The sequence below is a fragment of the Pseudorca crassidens genome, chromosome X (assembly GCF_039906515.1).
Source record: "Pseudorca crassidens isolate mPseCra1 chromosome X, mPseCra1.hap1, whole genome shotgun sequence".
Classification (NCBI taxonomy): Eukaryota; Metazoa; Chordata; class Mammalia; order Artiodactyla; family Delphinidae; genus Pseudorca; species Pseudorca crassidens.
This window is the reverse complement of record NC_090317.1, coordinates 39,937,820-39,954,070: the sequence shown is the minus strand read 5'-3', so window position 1 is coordinate 39,954,070 and position 16,251 is coordinate 39,937,820. Positions and strand designations below refer to the sequence as shown.

The 16,251-nt window shown below is 40.2% G+C and overlaps 1 protein-coding gene across 2 annotated transcripts in view; it reads right to left on the bottom strand.

Annotated features, from left to right (window-relative positions):
- Positions 1-2,408: 2,408 nt before the first annotated feature.
- MORC4 (MORC family CW-type zinc finger 4) overlaps positions 2,409-16,251 on the bottom strand; it is a 50,622-nt gene continuing 36,779 nt past the window's right edge. The window contains exons 14-17 of one of the 2 annotated variants that reach the window (XM_067723753.1): positions 15,729-15,904; positions 4,196-4,889; positions 3,608-3,891; positions 2,409-3,282 (exon numbers count right to left, since the gene is read on the bottom strand). In XM_067723753.1, the coding sequence (XP_067579854.1) occupies positions 3,129-3,282; positions 3,608-3,891; positions 4,196-4,889; positions 15,729-15,904 (1,308 nt within the window). In that variant the 3' untranslated portion in view covers positions 2,409-3,128. The remainder of the gene's footprint in view (positions 3,283-3,607; positions 3,892-4,195; positions 4,890-15,728; positions 15,905-16,251) is intronic. The other variant, XM_067723754.1, reaches the window with a different exon arrangement.

Here is a 16,251-nt window from a genome sequence, read left to right as displayed (position 1 = left end):
AAGGAACCAGTTAGGAGTTGCAGTTATCTATGGGAGATGATGGTAGTTTGGACTAAGGTAGATGTGATAAAAATGAGTGGAGTCAAGATACACTTTGAAGACAGAATTGACCGACTTTCTGACAGACTGGATGTGTGGGACTAGAAGAGGAAAATTAAGGATGACTTCCAGGTTTCTAGCTTAAGCAACTGGGTGGGTGGAGGTGCCATTTTCTAAAATGAGTAAAATTGGGGGAAGGAACAGTTCCAGGGTGTGTGTGTCACTGTTTTTTAACATGTTTTATTTGAAATGTCTGTGAGACATAGAAGTGTAAATGTCAAGTAGGCAGTTGAATTTATTTGAATGTGGAGATTTCTAATGGGGAGCACAGGATAAGGACACTTGTGATAAGAGCCTAAGTGACACAAAACTTGCATGTTCAAAGAAAATGTCGTACCTGGCTAGGTTAATCGGAGGAATTTTCAGGAAAAAAGGTGATTTTAGAGCCAAAGGAAGGATAATGAAGGAAAATATTCCAGGCAAAGGGGATGGAACACGGCAAAGATGGAAAAGGAGAAAATCTCAAGGCAGGTTCAGAAACTGAAAACTAGTTCAATTTGGATGGAACACGGTTGGCATTTGGAATGTTGGAAGAGTCTAGAGAGCAGGGTTGAAGCCAGATGGGAATTCATACTGTACTCGGCGGACAACTGAAAGCGCTGGCAAGTCGTTGAGCAGAGGCCTAACTTGATGAGGTCATTAAAAGCAATTTAGTGATGGAGAGTAGAGTAGACTAAATGAACGAGAATTGGAGACAAGGGAGGCCAGCTAGGAATCTTTCAATTAGGAAGGCATGAGGTAGTAAGGACCTAAGTGTTGACTGTGGAAATGAAAAACTGAAGGAGAATTATGATTATGTTAACCTAACAGGATAGCCAGAACGAGGCACCCAACTTTTTTCTTTTGCCTCCACGCTACGTCATAACCTCTGCTAAGGCTGGGTGACACTTTTCAATTGCTCCACTGCTGCATTTAACTTTGCTTAAAGGGACCTCACGCTGGTAAGGTTTCACTGTAAACAGGTAACAGAGAGGTAGCTCTGGTACTGCAGGGAATGAACTCGCACAGCTAACTCTCGCTGGAAGGAGCACTTTGGGGTTGAGGCCACAGACTAGGAAATGGGCTGAGAGTAAGCACAAGTAGAGTTGAGTTAAACTGTTTCCCCTTTGCTCATTTTGAAGCCCAACTGCCTGACCTCCTTCCTACTCTGCTCCACCGCTGACCCAGCACCCGCCCCGCCCACATCATCTCTCTCAGGCTGAATCTCCAATGCTCTGAATTTCCCCCGGAACCACCCTCCCCTCCACGTTGTCCCTATCTGTGCAAAGTCCCACCGTTTCATAGCTCTCATCTGGAGAACAAGTATCCCAGAGAGAATGGCTGAATGTGCTACCCGCCTTCTCTCAGTAAACTTACATTTAGACAACCAGGGCCTTCCATATCATGGTCTGTCTGACGTGAGAGTTCATCACATGGCAGGCAAGAGCCAGCAGAGAGGTGAGGGAAGGGGGCGGGGCTATCTCTCAGCACTCATTCTACTGGTGAAGCGTGGCTCTAGCCTCCCCGTTACCCCCTTGCAGTCCCACTGGAATATCTACGATGGGCCTCCTTTTTAAAAAGTTCAAGTAAGTTTGGGAGAGTCTTCTGAAGTAACTCTGCAGAGGAGAAATAAAACGACCACCCAAAACATCCCTCCGGACTAGCTAATCCTTTTGCGACTGCTTGATCCCACCTCCTCCCTTTTCTCCATTACTTCCTATTTTTCACTGCTGGTATATTTTTATATGTTCATTGGTCAAAGCCTTTTGAAGAGTACCTTGAACTCTCCGGAGAGTATGCACTATATAAATACTATAAAGAAATGAATAAATAAAATGTCTACTTTTAAAAGAGTGTTAAGTTTTACTATTTCTGATAATGTAAGATCTACCCCTCATCAGCACTAGCCTGAAGAGTAGGTAGGAGGTGCATTCTGAGGGATATCAAATAGATCTCGCTGCTCTAAAATACCTCCCCCACCACTACCTTAAATCCCATAGTTGTGCTGATACACATTTAAAAATGTTGAGCCTTGAAGATTTCTTTTTCAAGAATTCCTCATTAAAATGCAAATACCACAGAGGCAGGTGGGTAGGTGGGTCATGATTTAACCTTAGTTCCCTTTACATTAACCCATCACTCCTACCAGACACATTTTTTACATTCCAGCTTTTTCCATGCTTTCTTTCATGTTATTCTTCCAGAGGTAATGCTAAATACAACATAAATTATAAATATAAAAATTACCTTATATTTTCACACAGTCTTTCATTTGATATCTAAATCCAAGCCTACTCATTTTTTTAAAAAAACGATTTATTTTTCCAATGTAAGAAGAATAACAGGTTTATTATAGAAAATTTGGAAAGGCAGGAAGATAGGAAGAAGAAAAAAAATATCAACCACAGTCCTACCATGTAAAGAACAACCGTTGTTAACTGTGCTGTTATGCCCATTCTTTAAACAAACCTTAGTTTAGCTCCCATTTCTGATGTGATGCCTTCCTTGACCTTCCTCCCCCAGAACTTCTCTATCATGTTTGTACCACTCACTGTACAAGTCAGTTAACCTGGTGTATGTCTTGTGTTTCCAGCTAGATTGTTAGATCCTTGAAGGCTGAAACCATGAGTTATACTTCTTCACTTGAACCCAAACACCTGGTACATTGGACCCAATATCTGCTGACTGATTTAACCTAAATGAATACAAATCATTTCAGAAAGGATATGAAATTGGCCAAGTATCTGAGTCATGAAAGTTAAAGCTTTCCGGTCACCTGGTTTGGTGACTACTGCTTTTCCATTCCTGGAACTCTTGAAAGCCTATTTAACTAGCCTCTTTCTCCACACCAAGACTGAATAAGAAGCAGACTGATTAAGAGCCAGGATTTACTCAAAGATTCTCCACGTAAGGCATAAGGGTGAGAGAGAGAGAGAGTGAGAGAGAGAAAGAGAGAGAGAGAGAGAGAGAGAGAGAGAGAGAGAGAGAGAGGTGTTGAGAGGGAGGGAGGAAAGAATAGGGTAGAAAAGGGGATATAGAGTATCTGGTGCTCAATCCAGTATGTGATTTGCCTCCAGCACCGTATACAGGATCCCATCCACTTGTTCTGAGTCAAACCCGATCTCACGAAGCTCCAAGTGAGGGAGGACAGAGGTAAGGAGATAGCTGACGTGGATACGCAGCCGCGTAAGCTTTGCCAAAGCCCTGTATGATGGAGTGAGGGACAGGAGAAGAGATGACATGAAGTCGTTAGCCAACAGAACAAAATGAAGCTCCTTCAAAACAGGCCTACATTTCTCAACAATTACGTTTCCATTAGCTAGAAAGAAAGAAGAAAGCACAATGCCACCAAGCACTGGGAGGTTGGCTGCAGCTCTCTAAGAAGCGATTGCTCAATCCTTGGTGGCCTAGGAATTAATTAAGGCTTCTTCCCTTATCTATGACCAGTAATGGGGCGGGGGGGGGAGGGGTCCTAAGGGAGGCTTCCCATTAGCACTCACAAGCTGATTACTAAACCCTAGTAATTAACCTTTCTAGGTCATCTCCCTCTGGGGTCCGGTAGGAGACCTGAGCCTTCTGCAGAACTTCCAGGTGTGTCTCTGTCTCCTTCAGTTTCTCTTTTAGTTCCTGCTTTTCCTCTTTGGTTCTTTCCAGCTCAGCTTTCAGAATCTGGAACTCAGCTTGGCGATAGCCCATGTGTTTCTTGCTCCAGTACAAGCCTTCTGTCTCCTGGGTACTATAGGTCACCAATTCATGTTGGACTTTCTTGAATTCAGAATGCCAGTGATTCCTCTCCTGTTCCAGCTCCTCCACCTGCAGTCCAAGAAACAGAAATTCAATGACCCCACATACTAGTGAAAGCTAAAGAGAGTGCCCCAAATTTTCCTGAATATATTCACCCTGTGATTTCTCTAAACATATTCTACTATGGACCTTTTCAAACCCCAAATATAGGAGGGAAGCCCATTAGGGTTCACTCAATCTGAGATATACCACAGGATCATTCAATGGCTTATTCTGTTTAAAGGCCACAGAACATGAGATCATTGGAGTTCCATCTCTCTGGTTCCTTGGTTACAATGGCCTCTCATTCCTAGTGGTAAGGTGTTACTCTAACCTTTTGCTGGAACATATTCCTTTCTGCCAAAACACGTTCCAACTTTTCTGTGGTTCTCTTCAGTTCCTCTAGCTCTCTTTGGTTCTTCATCTTTGGTGTATGACGACCTCCGCTCTCCTCAGAGCCTCTTCCTTTCTCCACAACAGCTGCAGCAGGAGTTGCAGCAGAGGCCACAGAAGAGTAAGGCACCGGGTTCCAGGATTCAACTGCTTTCCTCCTCTCAGCAAGCTCCTCTCTGTTAAAAGGGATCAGCTGAATGGGAGCTCCTGAATCTCTAACACCTTTTGCAACACCGACAACAGCTACAAAAGGTCCCTTGCTTACTTCCTCCTTGTTTAGGTGTGTGCTGCCTCTGTTAGATTCTTCTGCCACCAATCTTGGCATCTGATCTTCTAATTCTTCAGGGAGCAGGGAGCCCTGGTGCTGGTCTTGGGCCCCTGCATACAGAACTGAGACCTCCCTACTCTGACTGGTATTCTTCATTGTTTCGGGGTATTCTGGGGAAAGGTATGGTGGTGTGCTTCTCTCAGAACTCGATTTATCATGGCTGTTCTCCCCTTCTGGGTAGGCAACTGCTGCCTCTACCCTCCTGTAAGGGCCAGGCATGGAATAATCTAGAGGAGGTGTTGTCATCTCATTCTGGAGCCTTCTTCGTTTCTCCACAGGTTCCTCACCTAGGATCCATTTGTACTTACTGCAAGAAGAGAAAATTAAATTTTAAGCTGTCACAATACAAGCTAAGTATATTCTTATCCTATGGAGCCCCTCTTCAAATTTCCCATATTAAAACTGACTCTAGCTGTTATTCACAGATCATTTCAGATTAGGAATATGTCTTTACCTCCAAACCCCAAACCCTTCACTTATGCAATTTGCTGAGACAGCAATGTGTCTTAAGAGACAGAGTAAATTGAAAGGTACGAAGAGTCAGCATCTGGATATAACAGGACCAGGCTGACCTTGGTAAGATTTCTGAAAATAGGATTGAAGCTAGCCTGACTTAGAAGCTTCCGAACGGCAAGTAAAGGAAGAAAAACAAACAAAAAAAATACACATTCAAAATCCCCTAACACGAGAATGGGAAAAAAGGTCATAAAAAGCCTAGTGGAGTAAGCAGAGGAGACCGAGCCAGATCGTTAGTGTCACAAAGACCTTCCAGTATCAATGACTTATGCACATTTTTTATACTGCTATGGAACAATACACAATGCCTTTGCCAGCCAACTGGATTGTGGCTATTGCCCATTATCCACTTGTAAAAGTTAATTAAAACACAGGGCCCTAGTCAGAAACAAAGAAACTGAATCGGCCAATTCAAGTCATTCCCCACTTAGGGCAAAAGAATTCCCCTTTGTCAGGGCAAACAGGCACTCCCTCAGTTCTTCAGGAAAGCCCAGGACAGTGACCTCAAATCACCTTCTATTTGTAGCTGCTATATTATACTAACGGTTGAAGGAACTAACAAGAAAACTGATGCCAACGAAATCCATATGCAAGTTTATATCATGCAGCACCATGGGACCCCCATTTTTATCCTTATAACTCTTGTGCTCTCTCTCCAGAAAACCAAGAAATTTCAAGGTGAAAATTAACTTTCAAATTCTCAGTGAGAGGGCTTCCCAGATGGCGCAGTGGTTGAGAATCCGCCCGCCAATGCAGGGGACACGGGTTCAAGCCCTGGTCCGGGAAGATCCCACGTGCCGCGGAGCAACTAAGCCCGTGTGCCACAGCTACTGAGCCTGCGCTCTACAGCCCACGAGCCACAACTACTGAGCCCACGAGCAACAACTACTGAAGCCCGCTCGCCTAGAGCCCGTGCTCCACAACAAGAGAAGCCACCACAATGAGAAGCCCACGCACCACAATAAGAGTAGCCCCTGCTCGCCACGACTAGAGAAAGCCCGCACGCAGCAACAAAGACCCAACACAGCCAAAAATAAATAAATTAATTAATTAAAAAAATTTTTTTCCAATGAGAAAAGAGCCAGGCACATTACTGGCCACCATATCTCAAGGCTGCTTGTATTTCTCTGTAATTTCTGAGAATATCTGTTAAGACATCTCAAACCTTAGCTTCTTAGAATGCCCTGAATGTTCTTCAAAACTGGTGTTCACCCAGAAATAAAACTGGTCTGTCATCTTAATAGATCTTGTTGTGTCGGCCTTAGGGGGAAAGCAAAAGGATTTAGGGGCTATGTAAGAACGAATGTATCCATCTTTAAACATGCGTAGGGCCACTCTAGGCGGTCCATTTAGCGGTGGTAATGAGGATGATAGTAAAACAAGCAGTTTGCAGGTATAAAGGAAGGGTACATGATACTAGATAGCAACAACAAAGTTTTATGAAAGGCAATTAAAGTCAAATTATCTGCCTTCTCTTCATTTTCCCATCTCTAAGGATTCTGTCTTTAATTATCCTCTCTTCTATCCCTGCATTTTTCTTTTTATTTATTTAATTATTTAACCATTTAATTATTTAATCATTCATTCATTTGGCTGTGCTGGGTCTTCGTTGTGGCATGCGAACTCTTAGTTGTGGCATGCATGTGGGATCTAGTTCCCTGACCAGGGATTGAACCCGGGCCCCCTGCATTGGGAGCGCGGAGTCTTAACCGCTGGACCACCAGGGACGTCCCCCTACATTTCTTTTCTTTGGTAATCTCATACAATCTTTTGGCTCTAACTTCTGGAAGATAACTTCCAAGTCATTTTCCCAGCCTTGATCTCCAGTACTGAATTTCAAACTGCCTGTTACACATTTCTTTCTGGAGGTCTCACTGATATCTCACTCAGTATGTATAAAACTGACCTTTCACCTTCACCTTCAAACCTGCTCCCTCTCCCATGTTTCCTATTTGTGTTATGACACCAACAAACTCTCAGTAATTTTATATAGTTCTACCACTATCAATACCCAAGTTCAAGTTCTCATTACCTCTCTTGGACCCTTGCAATGGCCTCCTCCAGTCTCCCCTTGTCACACCTCCAGATCACCCACTGCCAAGTTAATCTTCCTAAGGCATTGCTCTGATTATGTCACCTCCCTATTTGCAATCTTTAGTTATTGTTCCCCACAACAGAAAAGCTCAGATGTCTTAGCTTGGTATTCAAGCTTTTCCCTTCCAAAACACAGGAACCATTTACTGAGCACTTACTCTGTGCCAGACAGCTCTTAATGTGTATGGTCTCACCCAATTCTCCCAATAACCCTGAGGGAGGAGGTATTTTTATCTTCATTTTAAAAAGAGGATGCTCAGGCCTAGAGAGATTAAATAACTTTCCGAAGGTCATGTAGCTAGTGAGTGGCAGAGCTGGGATATAATTGGCCCTAGCTTTATTTCTCACTACTTCCCTTCAAAAATACCAGCCAAACAGAATGCCCCACAAATTCTCGGGCTGCTTCTTTTGAAAGGAATACACTTCTCCTCCTCAACACTGCAGGTCTTAAGTCCAGTTCAAATGCCACTTCTGAATTCCTATAGCACTTTAGCACTCTCTGTATAATATTACTTTCTACCGTGTGTGTGTGTGTGTGTGTGTGTATTGCAGGTTTCCCACTAAAGTATAAACTCCTTAACAGAAGGTAGTTTAACTAACTTGCTACATGGAGATGAGGGAACAAAATTTTGCAAATAAAAGGCAATCAAAAAAGGAACTATTATGTTAATGAGAGACAGTGAGTGGATTTTACTTACTGGTTCTGTAAATACTCCTGGTTCTTCCCTCTAGGAATCAAATCTTATTCCAGACCTGTATTCACTGATTCAGTAGAGATTAATTTAGAGTTTACATAGCAGGAATTATTTTCCAACTACATAGTTTCTTCTTATTTTCCTTTTTCTTTCAGTCATATTCCTCCATTGGCTGTCTGCAGAGAAGTCAGCTGATATTTTGATAGGGACTGCATTGAGTACTCAATTTTGGGAGTACTGCCATCTTAACAACATTAAATCTGCTGATACACAAACATGAAATGTCTTTCCATTGGTTTAGGTCTTCTTTAATCTCGTTTAACAGTATTTTGTAGTTTTCAGTGTACAAGTCTAGCTTTAATTTCTGTTAAATTTGTTCCCAAAGATTCTATTTTTGAATCTACTATAAATAGAATTATTTTATTAATTGTTTTAATGTTTGTTGTTCCTTTCAAAGAGCCAACTTTTGGTTTCACTGATTTTCCCTATTGTTTTTCTATTCTCTATTTCATTTCCATTCTGATCTTTATTTCCTTCTTTCTCCTTGATTTGGGTTTAGCTTGCTCTCATTTTTGTAGTTTCTTAAGGTGGAAGTTTGTTACCAATTTGAGATATTTCTTCAATTTTAATATAAGCATTTACAAATATAATTTTCCCTCTGAATACCTTATTAGCTTCAATCCGTAATTTTTTGTATATTTTATTTTCATTTTCATCTTAAGATGTTTTCTAATTTCCCTTGTGACTTCTTCTTTTACTCATTTGTTATTTTGGAGTGTTATTTAATTTCTACATATTTGTGAATTTCCCAAATTTCCTTCTGTTGTTGATTTTTAATTTAATTCCACTGTGGTTGGAGAACATCCTTTGTATGATGTCAATCCTTTTAAATTTGTTGAGGCTTGTTTTATGGTCTAACATATGGTCTATCCTGGAGAATATTCCGAATGCACTTGAGAAGAATATGTATTATGCTGTTTGGGGGTGAAGTGTTCTGCACATATCTGTCAGGTCCAGTTGGTTTATAGCATTCTTCAACTGTTTTACTTCCTTGTTGATCTTCTACCCATTACTGAAAGTGAGATATATCTTTTTACATCTTTATTGGAGTATAATTGCTTTACAATGGTGTGTTAGTTTCTGCTGTATAACAAACTGAATCAGCTATACGTATACATATATCCCCGTATCTCCTCCCTCTTGTGTCTCCCTCCCACCCTCTCTATCCCACCCCTCTAAGGTGGTCACAAAGCACTGAGCTGATCTCCCTGTGCTATGCGGCTGCCTCCCACTAGCTATCTATTTTACATTTGGTAGTGTATATATGTCAATGCTACTCTCACTTCGTCCCAGCTTCCCCTTCCCCTTTCCCCGTGTCCTCAAGTCCATTCTCTACATCTGCATCTTTATTCCTGTCCTACCCCTCAGTTCATCAGAACCTTTTTTTTTTTTTAGATTCCATACATATGTGTTAGCATATGATATTTGTCTTTCTCTTTCTGACTTACTTCACTCTGTATGACAGACTCTAGGTCCATCCACCTCACTACAAATAGCTCAATTTCATTTCTTTTTATGGCTGAGTAATATTCCATCGTATATATGTGCCGCATCTTCTTTACCCATTCATCTGTCGATGGACACTTAGGTTGCTTCCATGTCCTGGCTATTGTAAACAGTGCTGCAATGAACATTGTGGTACGTGTCTCTTTTCGAATTATGGTGAAAGTGGGATATTAAAGTTTCCAACTATTATTGCTAAATTATCTGTTTCTCCCTTCAATTCTGTCTGCTTTTGCTTCATGCATTTTGGGGGATCTGTTGTTAGGTCCATATATGGGTATAATTTTTATATCTTCCTAATGGACTTTATCAATATGAAATGTCCCTCTTTATATCTAGTAACATTTTCTGTTTAAAGTCTATTATTCTTCCTGATACTAGTATAGCCACTCTAGCTCTCTTATGGTTGCTATTTATATGGTAGGTCTTTTTTCATCTTTTTATTTTCAACCTATTTGTATCTCTGAATTAAAGTGTATAGATACTAAATTTGTGTATGTTAAAAAAATCCAATTGGATAATCTCCATCTTTTGGTTGGATTGTTTAATCTGGTCACATTTAACGTTTTTACTGTTATGTCAGAATTGACGTCCGCTATTTAGCTTTCTGTTTTCTGTATGTGTCATGCCTTCTTTGTTTCTTTCTTCCTCTACTTTTCCTCTTTTCATGTTTTGTGGATATTTTCTAGTTTAACATTTATGAATCTAACAATACATTACTACAATTATTACTTTATGTAATGTTATGCCTTTTGAGGAAGCTAAGAGAAGAAAGTGGAGCAAGGACATATTTATAATATTTATAGAGTTTGTTAAATCAACCTTCTTTTTCCATTTTTAATTTTCTTCACTTCTTACTGTGGATCTGAGTTACCATCTGGTGTTAATTCCTTACTCTAATACAGCTTTGCTCCCACCCACTTCTTTTATGCTGTTATCGGCAAATATTTTACATCTATAGACAAGCCCAACAATAAAATTATATTCATATATAAAATTATATACAAATATATACACATTGTTTATGCAATTATTCTTTAAATCAGTTAAGAACAGAAAGAGGAAGAAATATGCCACTGTATTGTCTTTTACAATTAATTACAGTTACCACTGCCAGTACTCTGTTTTTTCATGCAAATTTGAATTACTATTTGGTGTCACTTGCTTTCAAGGTGAAGAACTCTTTTTAGTATTTCTCGTATGCAGCTTTGCTACAAACACATTCCATCAGCTTTTGTTTACATAAGAATATACTTATTTCACCTTCATTTTCTAAAAATAGTTTTACTGGATTTATGATTCCCGGTTAAGTCTTTCTTTAAGTACTATGAATATGTCATCCCACTGCCTCCTGGTTTCCATTGTTTCTGATGAGAAGCCAGATGTTAATCTTACTGGGGTTCTCTTTTACATGATGAATATTTTTCTCTTCCTGCTTTCAAGATATTCTCTTTGGCTTTGGCTTTCAATATTTTCACTGCATAGCTGTAAATACCTTTGCACTTATCCTATTTTGAGTTACTTGAGCTTCTTGGATGTGTAAATTAATGTTTTTCATCAAATTTGGAAAGTTTTCCGCCATTATTTCTTTGAATATTTTTTATACCTCTTTTCCTCCCTCTCCTCTTCTTCTTGTACTCCTAATTTGCATATGTTGGTGCACTTAATGGTGTCCTACATTTTTCTGAGGCTCTTTTCATTTTTCTTCATTCTTTTTTCTCTCTATTCTTCAGACAGCATAATCTATAATTGCTGTATCTTCAAGTTTGCTGATTCTCCTGCCAACCCTAATGTGCTGCTGAGTCCCTTTAGTGAAATGTTCACATTAGTTATTACACGTTTCACCTCAAGAATTTCCATTTGGTTCTTTCAAAAAATAAATTCTGTCCCTTTATTAATATTCTGCACTTGATGAAACATGGTCTCCTTTAGTTCTCTGAACATATTTATAATGGCTGCTTTGAAGTCTTTGTTTGCTAAATCCAACATCTGGGTCTCTTTAGGAGCAGTTTCTATTACCTGCTTTCCCCCTACCCCTATGTACAGGTCACACTTTCCTGTTTCTTTGCATGTCTCATAATTTTTTGTTGACAATTGATATTTTAGATAATAACAGTATAGCAACTCCCACTTCCCTGAGTGGTTGTCGCCACTGTTTGCTGGGTTGTTTTCTCAGTGACTTGGCTGAAGTGACTCTATGAAATTTGTTTCCCCAGTAGTATGCTGAGTATTCTGCTCAGATTTATTCTTGATTTTTATCTTTTACCTGGCAATCTAGGAGTTACCCTGAGTCAGCATAGGCCAAAGGTTATAATTAAGCCCTCTTAGCCAGTTAGATTTTTACCCTTTACCACTGGATATATGTGTGGCTTGGAGGCTGCTATCACAGTTCAAGGAATTCATGTTTCTACCCCACATTCAGCCAGGTAGTAGTAGCTTGGATTTTCCCTCTCCAATCACCTCTGACCCCTGGGTCAGAGTAGCTTACTGTTCATCCAGTGGTTGATTAGAGGTTGTGCTTAAGTCCCTACTACCAGTGAGGCTCCTGCTCTCTGTTGTTTGATCTGTGTGAGGCTTGGGGACTGCATTCAAGTCCACCTTGTGTCCTGAATGAGTGCGGTCTTGTGCTTATGCACAGCTTTCCTAACCGCCAGGGTTGACTATGATCCTAGGAGTGCTCTTCTTGGCTATCTTTTTGCTTGGTTCTCTCTGTTACCGAACTTATGATTATGCAGCCATTTTGCTTGTTGTAACTTGCATCAAGGAGCTACGAGTGCCCTTTTAATTGTTCGCCACTAAGATTTCCATTGTTTGTGACAATGCCCTTAGGAATGGAATTCTTCATGATCTGTTCCACACAAAGTCAGTTCTCCCTAAGCAGAACCTCTGTGCCACTGTGCAAGAGCTGATGGCAGGGACAGTGAGTGGTCCACTCTCTAAGAGGGAAACCTTTTCTTTACAAATGGGTGCTGGGATGGTTTTTGGCTTGCTCCTTCTGGCATGAAACTCTGCCCTATAAGTAAGCTAGGGCTGGAGCAATAGGAGTCCAGGATTGTCAGCATGCTGTCCCTAGGTGAGTGCTTCCACGCTTTGAATGGGGGCTGGGTGGGGGAAGAGAGACCCAGTCCTCTTGATTCTGCTTGGAATAGAGCTCCCGCAAGACAGACCTGGGGGATATGAGAAATGTCAGAGGCCTAACCCCCCAGGTGAAACCATAGCTCTAGACTAGGAGCTAGGAAGAGAGGGAGCCCCCAACTTCTTGACCACACCTACCTGGATTAGAGCTTCTTGAGTAGTTACATAGCTTGGAGGGGGATGAGAGCAGGCGAATGCCAAAGACTCTTGCTGTTCTTTCTGAGATTTAATAGATTTTCTTGAATGAATGTTTCTGTACTTGCTGTATGCCCCTAGGACAATTTCTAGGAACTAGGAATGATTGCTTTGTTTTGTTTAATATTTTTTTCCAGTTAAATGGGTACTTGTTGGTGAAAGAGTTCATCACACTACTCATTTTGCCATTCTGGAAGTCTTTCTCAAAGATCATATTTTAAAATGTTAATACTGGCTCTTGAATCAATCTTATTCATTTGCAAAACTGTTTTTCTATTTCTACCTGATGTTTGTTGTTTCAAATATTCCTTTAACTATATTACAATGTCTCCCTCCTCTCCTTCCACCATTACGATGTAATTTGGATTTTTTGGGGTTATCTTTTTAAAACATGAAATAATTAGCCTTTGACATATAGCTTACTCAAAAGTTCTCTAAGTATCTAAATAAATTACAGCCACTAATTCTCACCTTTGTCTGTATGCTTATGGCTACTTTAGACCTTAGTTTATACCACTCATATGAAACCTAGCATGTACCAGGGATGCTTACATATATAACTCTGAGTACCATAAGCTCCTTCATCTTTGATTCCATCACTGCCTTAGAGCACTGCTTTCATATAGTAAGCACTCAAATGTATGTAGAATGAATGAACAGAAAGGGGACTATTTCCTTTAACAGATATAAGCTGTCTTCCCCTCAAAGGTTATGCTTGCTTACATACTAGCTAAACTTACTCTTTATTGCAGGTCTTCCCCTCCCCTTGCTAGATTCGTGAGACTCACAGAGCTGTTTCCAATGACACCTCTGGAACACCTTCTAGGTCTTATAACCTACTCCACTAGAAATTTTTAAAACATGCTTGGATGGTGTAGGCTTTATTTTATCTAGAGTTAAAGAGCTGTACTACATGACCCAAGGACCCTTATCAGCTTCAGGTTTTGATAACGAAGGAGACTTTTGCAACCCTGGACTAAACTTATTATTCCCTTAACATGGTTTTAACAGAAAACCTTGTATATTTTATTAAACTCTTGGGCACCTTAATTTTCCTCTATAAAATTTGAATCCCCCTATATGTGTAGCTTGAAACGACATATCATTTATTGACCTTACATAAAATATATGACATTAGCAGCATCGATTATCACATATCTCTTGAAAGAACACTATTCTCGAATTAAAATTACACGTAAATAGTCACAGTACTTTGCCTGTCCTCCAGAGCCAAAACCCAACTCTGGATACAGCAGTTCTATAAAGACTCATACAGAAATCCTAATTAAGACTGATGAAGTATGCCACCCAATGGATGTACTGCCATACTGCACTCATAAAATACACACATACATAGGTTAGCATTTGTTTTCTCCTCCAGGTTACCAAAATTCACTAGACAGTACCAAAAGAAACACTGAAGAGAAAGGAAAAGTGGTCACAGTAGGAAAAGGACAGCCTTCAAGAGCAATGACACCCTGATACTCCAGTGGCAATTCTGATACATGACCATCTCAAGGAGATCGAGGTAGAGAGGTAACAATGTGCTTTGAAAAAACACAGCACTTTACTGTACACCCCTCCCAACCAAAAAGGGGAGTTGGAAAACTGTGGATGGAAACAGTAGAATTAGACTCAAATCCCTGAGACCGACTAGGCTATATTTCTTACTCCCTTGTTGCATAGTTCTATCTCAGAAATAGCTCCTTCAATATGACTCGATTCAACCATTAGTTACTGAGTACCTCCTCTCTTCCAAGGCACTATTCTTGATGCTTTCATACAGATTCTCACTTAATTCCTTTAGAGTTCTACTAGTTTTTCTCCTAACAGTTTACTTCTTCTTGAGACTTTTTGTTCATGCTCGGGGTGACATGGGGTTCCTTCAGTATCTACACGGCTTAACTGTGGAAGAATCACTGAAGAGGGGACTTGCACACATAAAGAGATGTTTGTCTAGGTATAAGAAGCTGAAAAGACCCACCTAAGAAGAAAGAAGGAAAGGAATCAGTAACTTTGGCAGGGGCGGGGGCAGGAATCATTTTTACCCTATTATATATTCCACTGTTTTTTTCCTACAGTATGTTAGGAAAATATCCAAACGGAAAAGGGTTAATGAAAACTTCACAACCTACTATTTAACAGTCATATTATTGAGGACTATAGAAGTTTCTACTGTTAGAGAACAACTCTGTACCTTCCCTATGGCTTGGCCCTGCCCGAAGTGAGAAGCACAGTGGCGAGGAGAAAGCAAGTCATAAATAGCAGTCCTGGGTTCCAGTCTCATGGCAGCATAGGGGCAGTCATACCTTTTAGTGCTTCAAATATTCCTGATGTTTAAGAAAATTTCTGTTGTAAAGACTAACAAAATAATATTGATAAGGTGCTAGAAGATGAACAAGTAAATCCTAAGACTAAACTTATACTAAAAATTTACCCTAGGAAACAATGAACTAGAAGGCTTACCTAATGGCACAAACTTCTGATACTTATTTTTATATGTGGCCAACATGTGCTAGGCCTACGGGGCTGCACAGGATTTCAATATTCCTAAACTTAAGGAAAGAAATAATGCTTATCTATGTAATGTTACCTTACATTTGTATAGTACATTATGCTTTTCAAAGGGTTTTCATGTCCATTATTTCACTTACACAATTCCCAACATAATGTGAATACATAATCCATAAAAGAGCATTTGTCAGATGATGATCACCTCCAAAAAGTAAAAAAAAAAAAAAGATCGACAAACTTGACATGACAGTTATAATGCTGAAAAATGGGGGATACATGCAACATGCAATTCTATCAACCCCAAATGGTGTTTCTCCTTCTGAATTCCATGCCAGGCCTTAGGAAAAACATAAACATTATAACCATACCAATTTATTTTATAGGAAAAAAAACGCTGAGGCTTATTACTGAAGAGAGTCTGTTTTTTTACCCACCTGGAAAACTGAAAAACACTGGAATCCAGAGGCTTAAGTTGAAGAGAAGGTGTTCTGCTTTCTTCTCCAACAGATGAAAGCCGGCTAGGGCTATCAATTCCCTCATATTCAATCGTCTTATTATTCAAGTCGTCCATATCTTGAATAGAAGGGATCTTGAGTGGATTAGTGAATACCTAGCAAAGAAAGAAAGAACTCATAAAAAATCCCAATTTCAAACTAAATACCAAAGGATGAGTCAATCCTTCTGATGCTAGGAAAGAACACTTGGCCAAATAAAAACAAACTGTTTCCTACACAAAACAAACAGCGCGCAGTAATGTACACTAGAACACTGACCCCAGGCACGTTCAGTTATAACCTTATCAACTGGACACCAACAGACCTCCCCAACTCACTTATTGGCTCCTAGAGTCATCCCATCCGCAACACAAACCCAGGCCCCCTAGTCACTGTCTAATTCTCTCTTGTGACCCAGTTTAAGGCTGGGTTTTCACTCCTCTGAGCTCTCTGATGAGGGAAG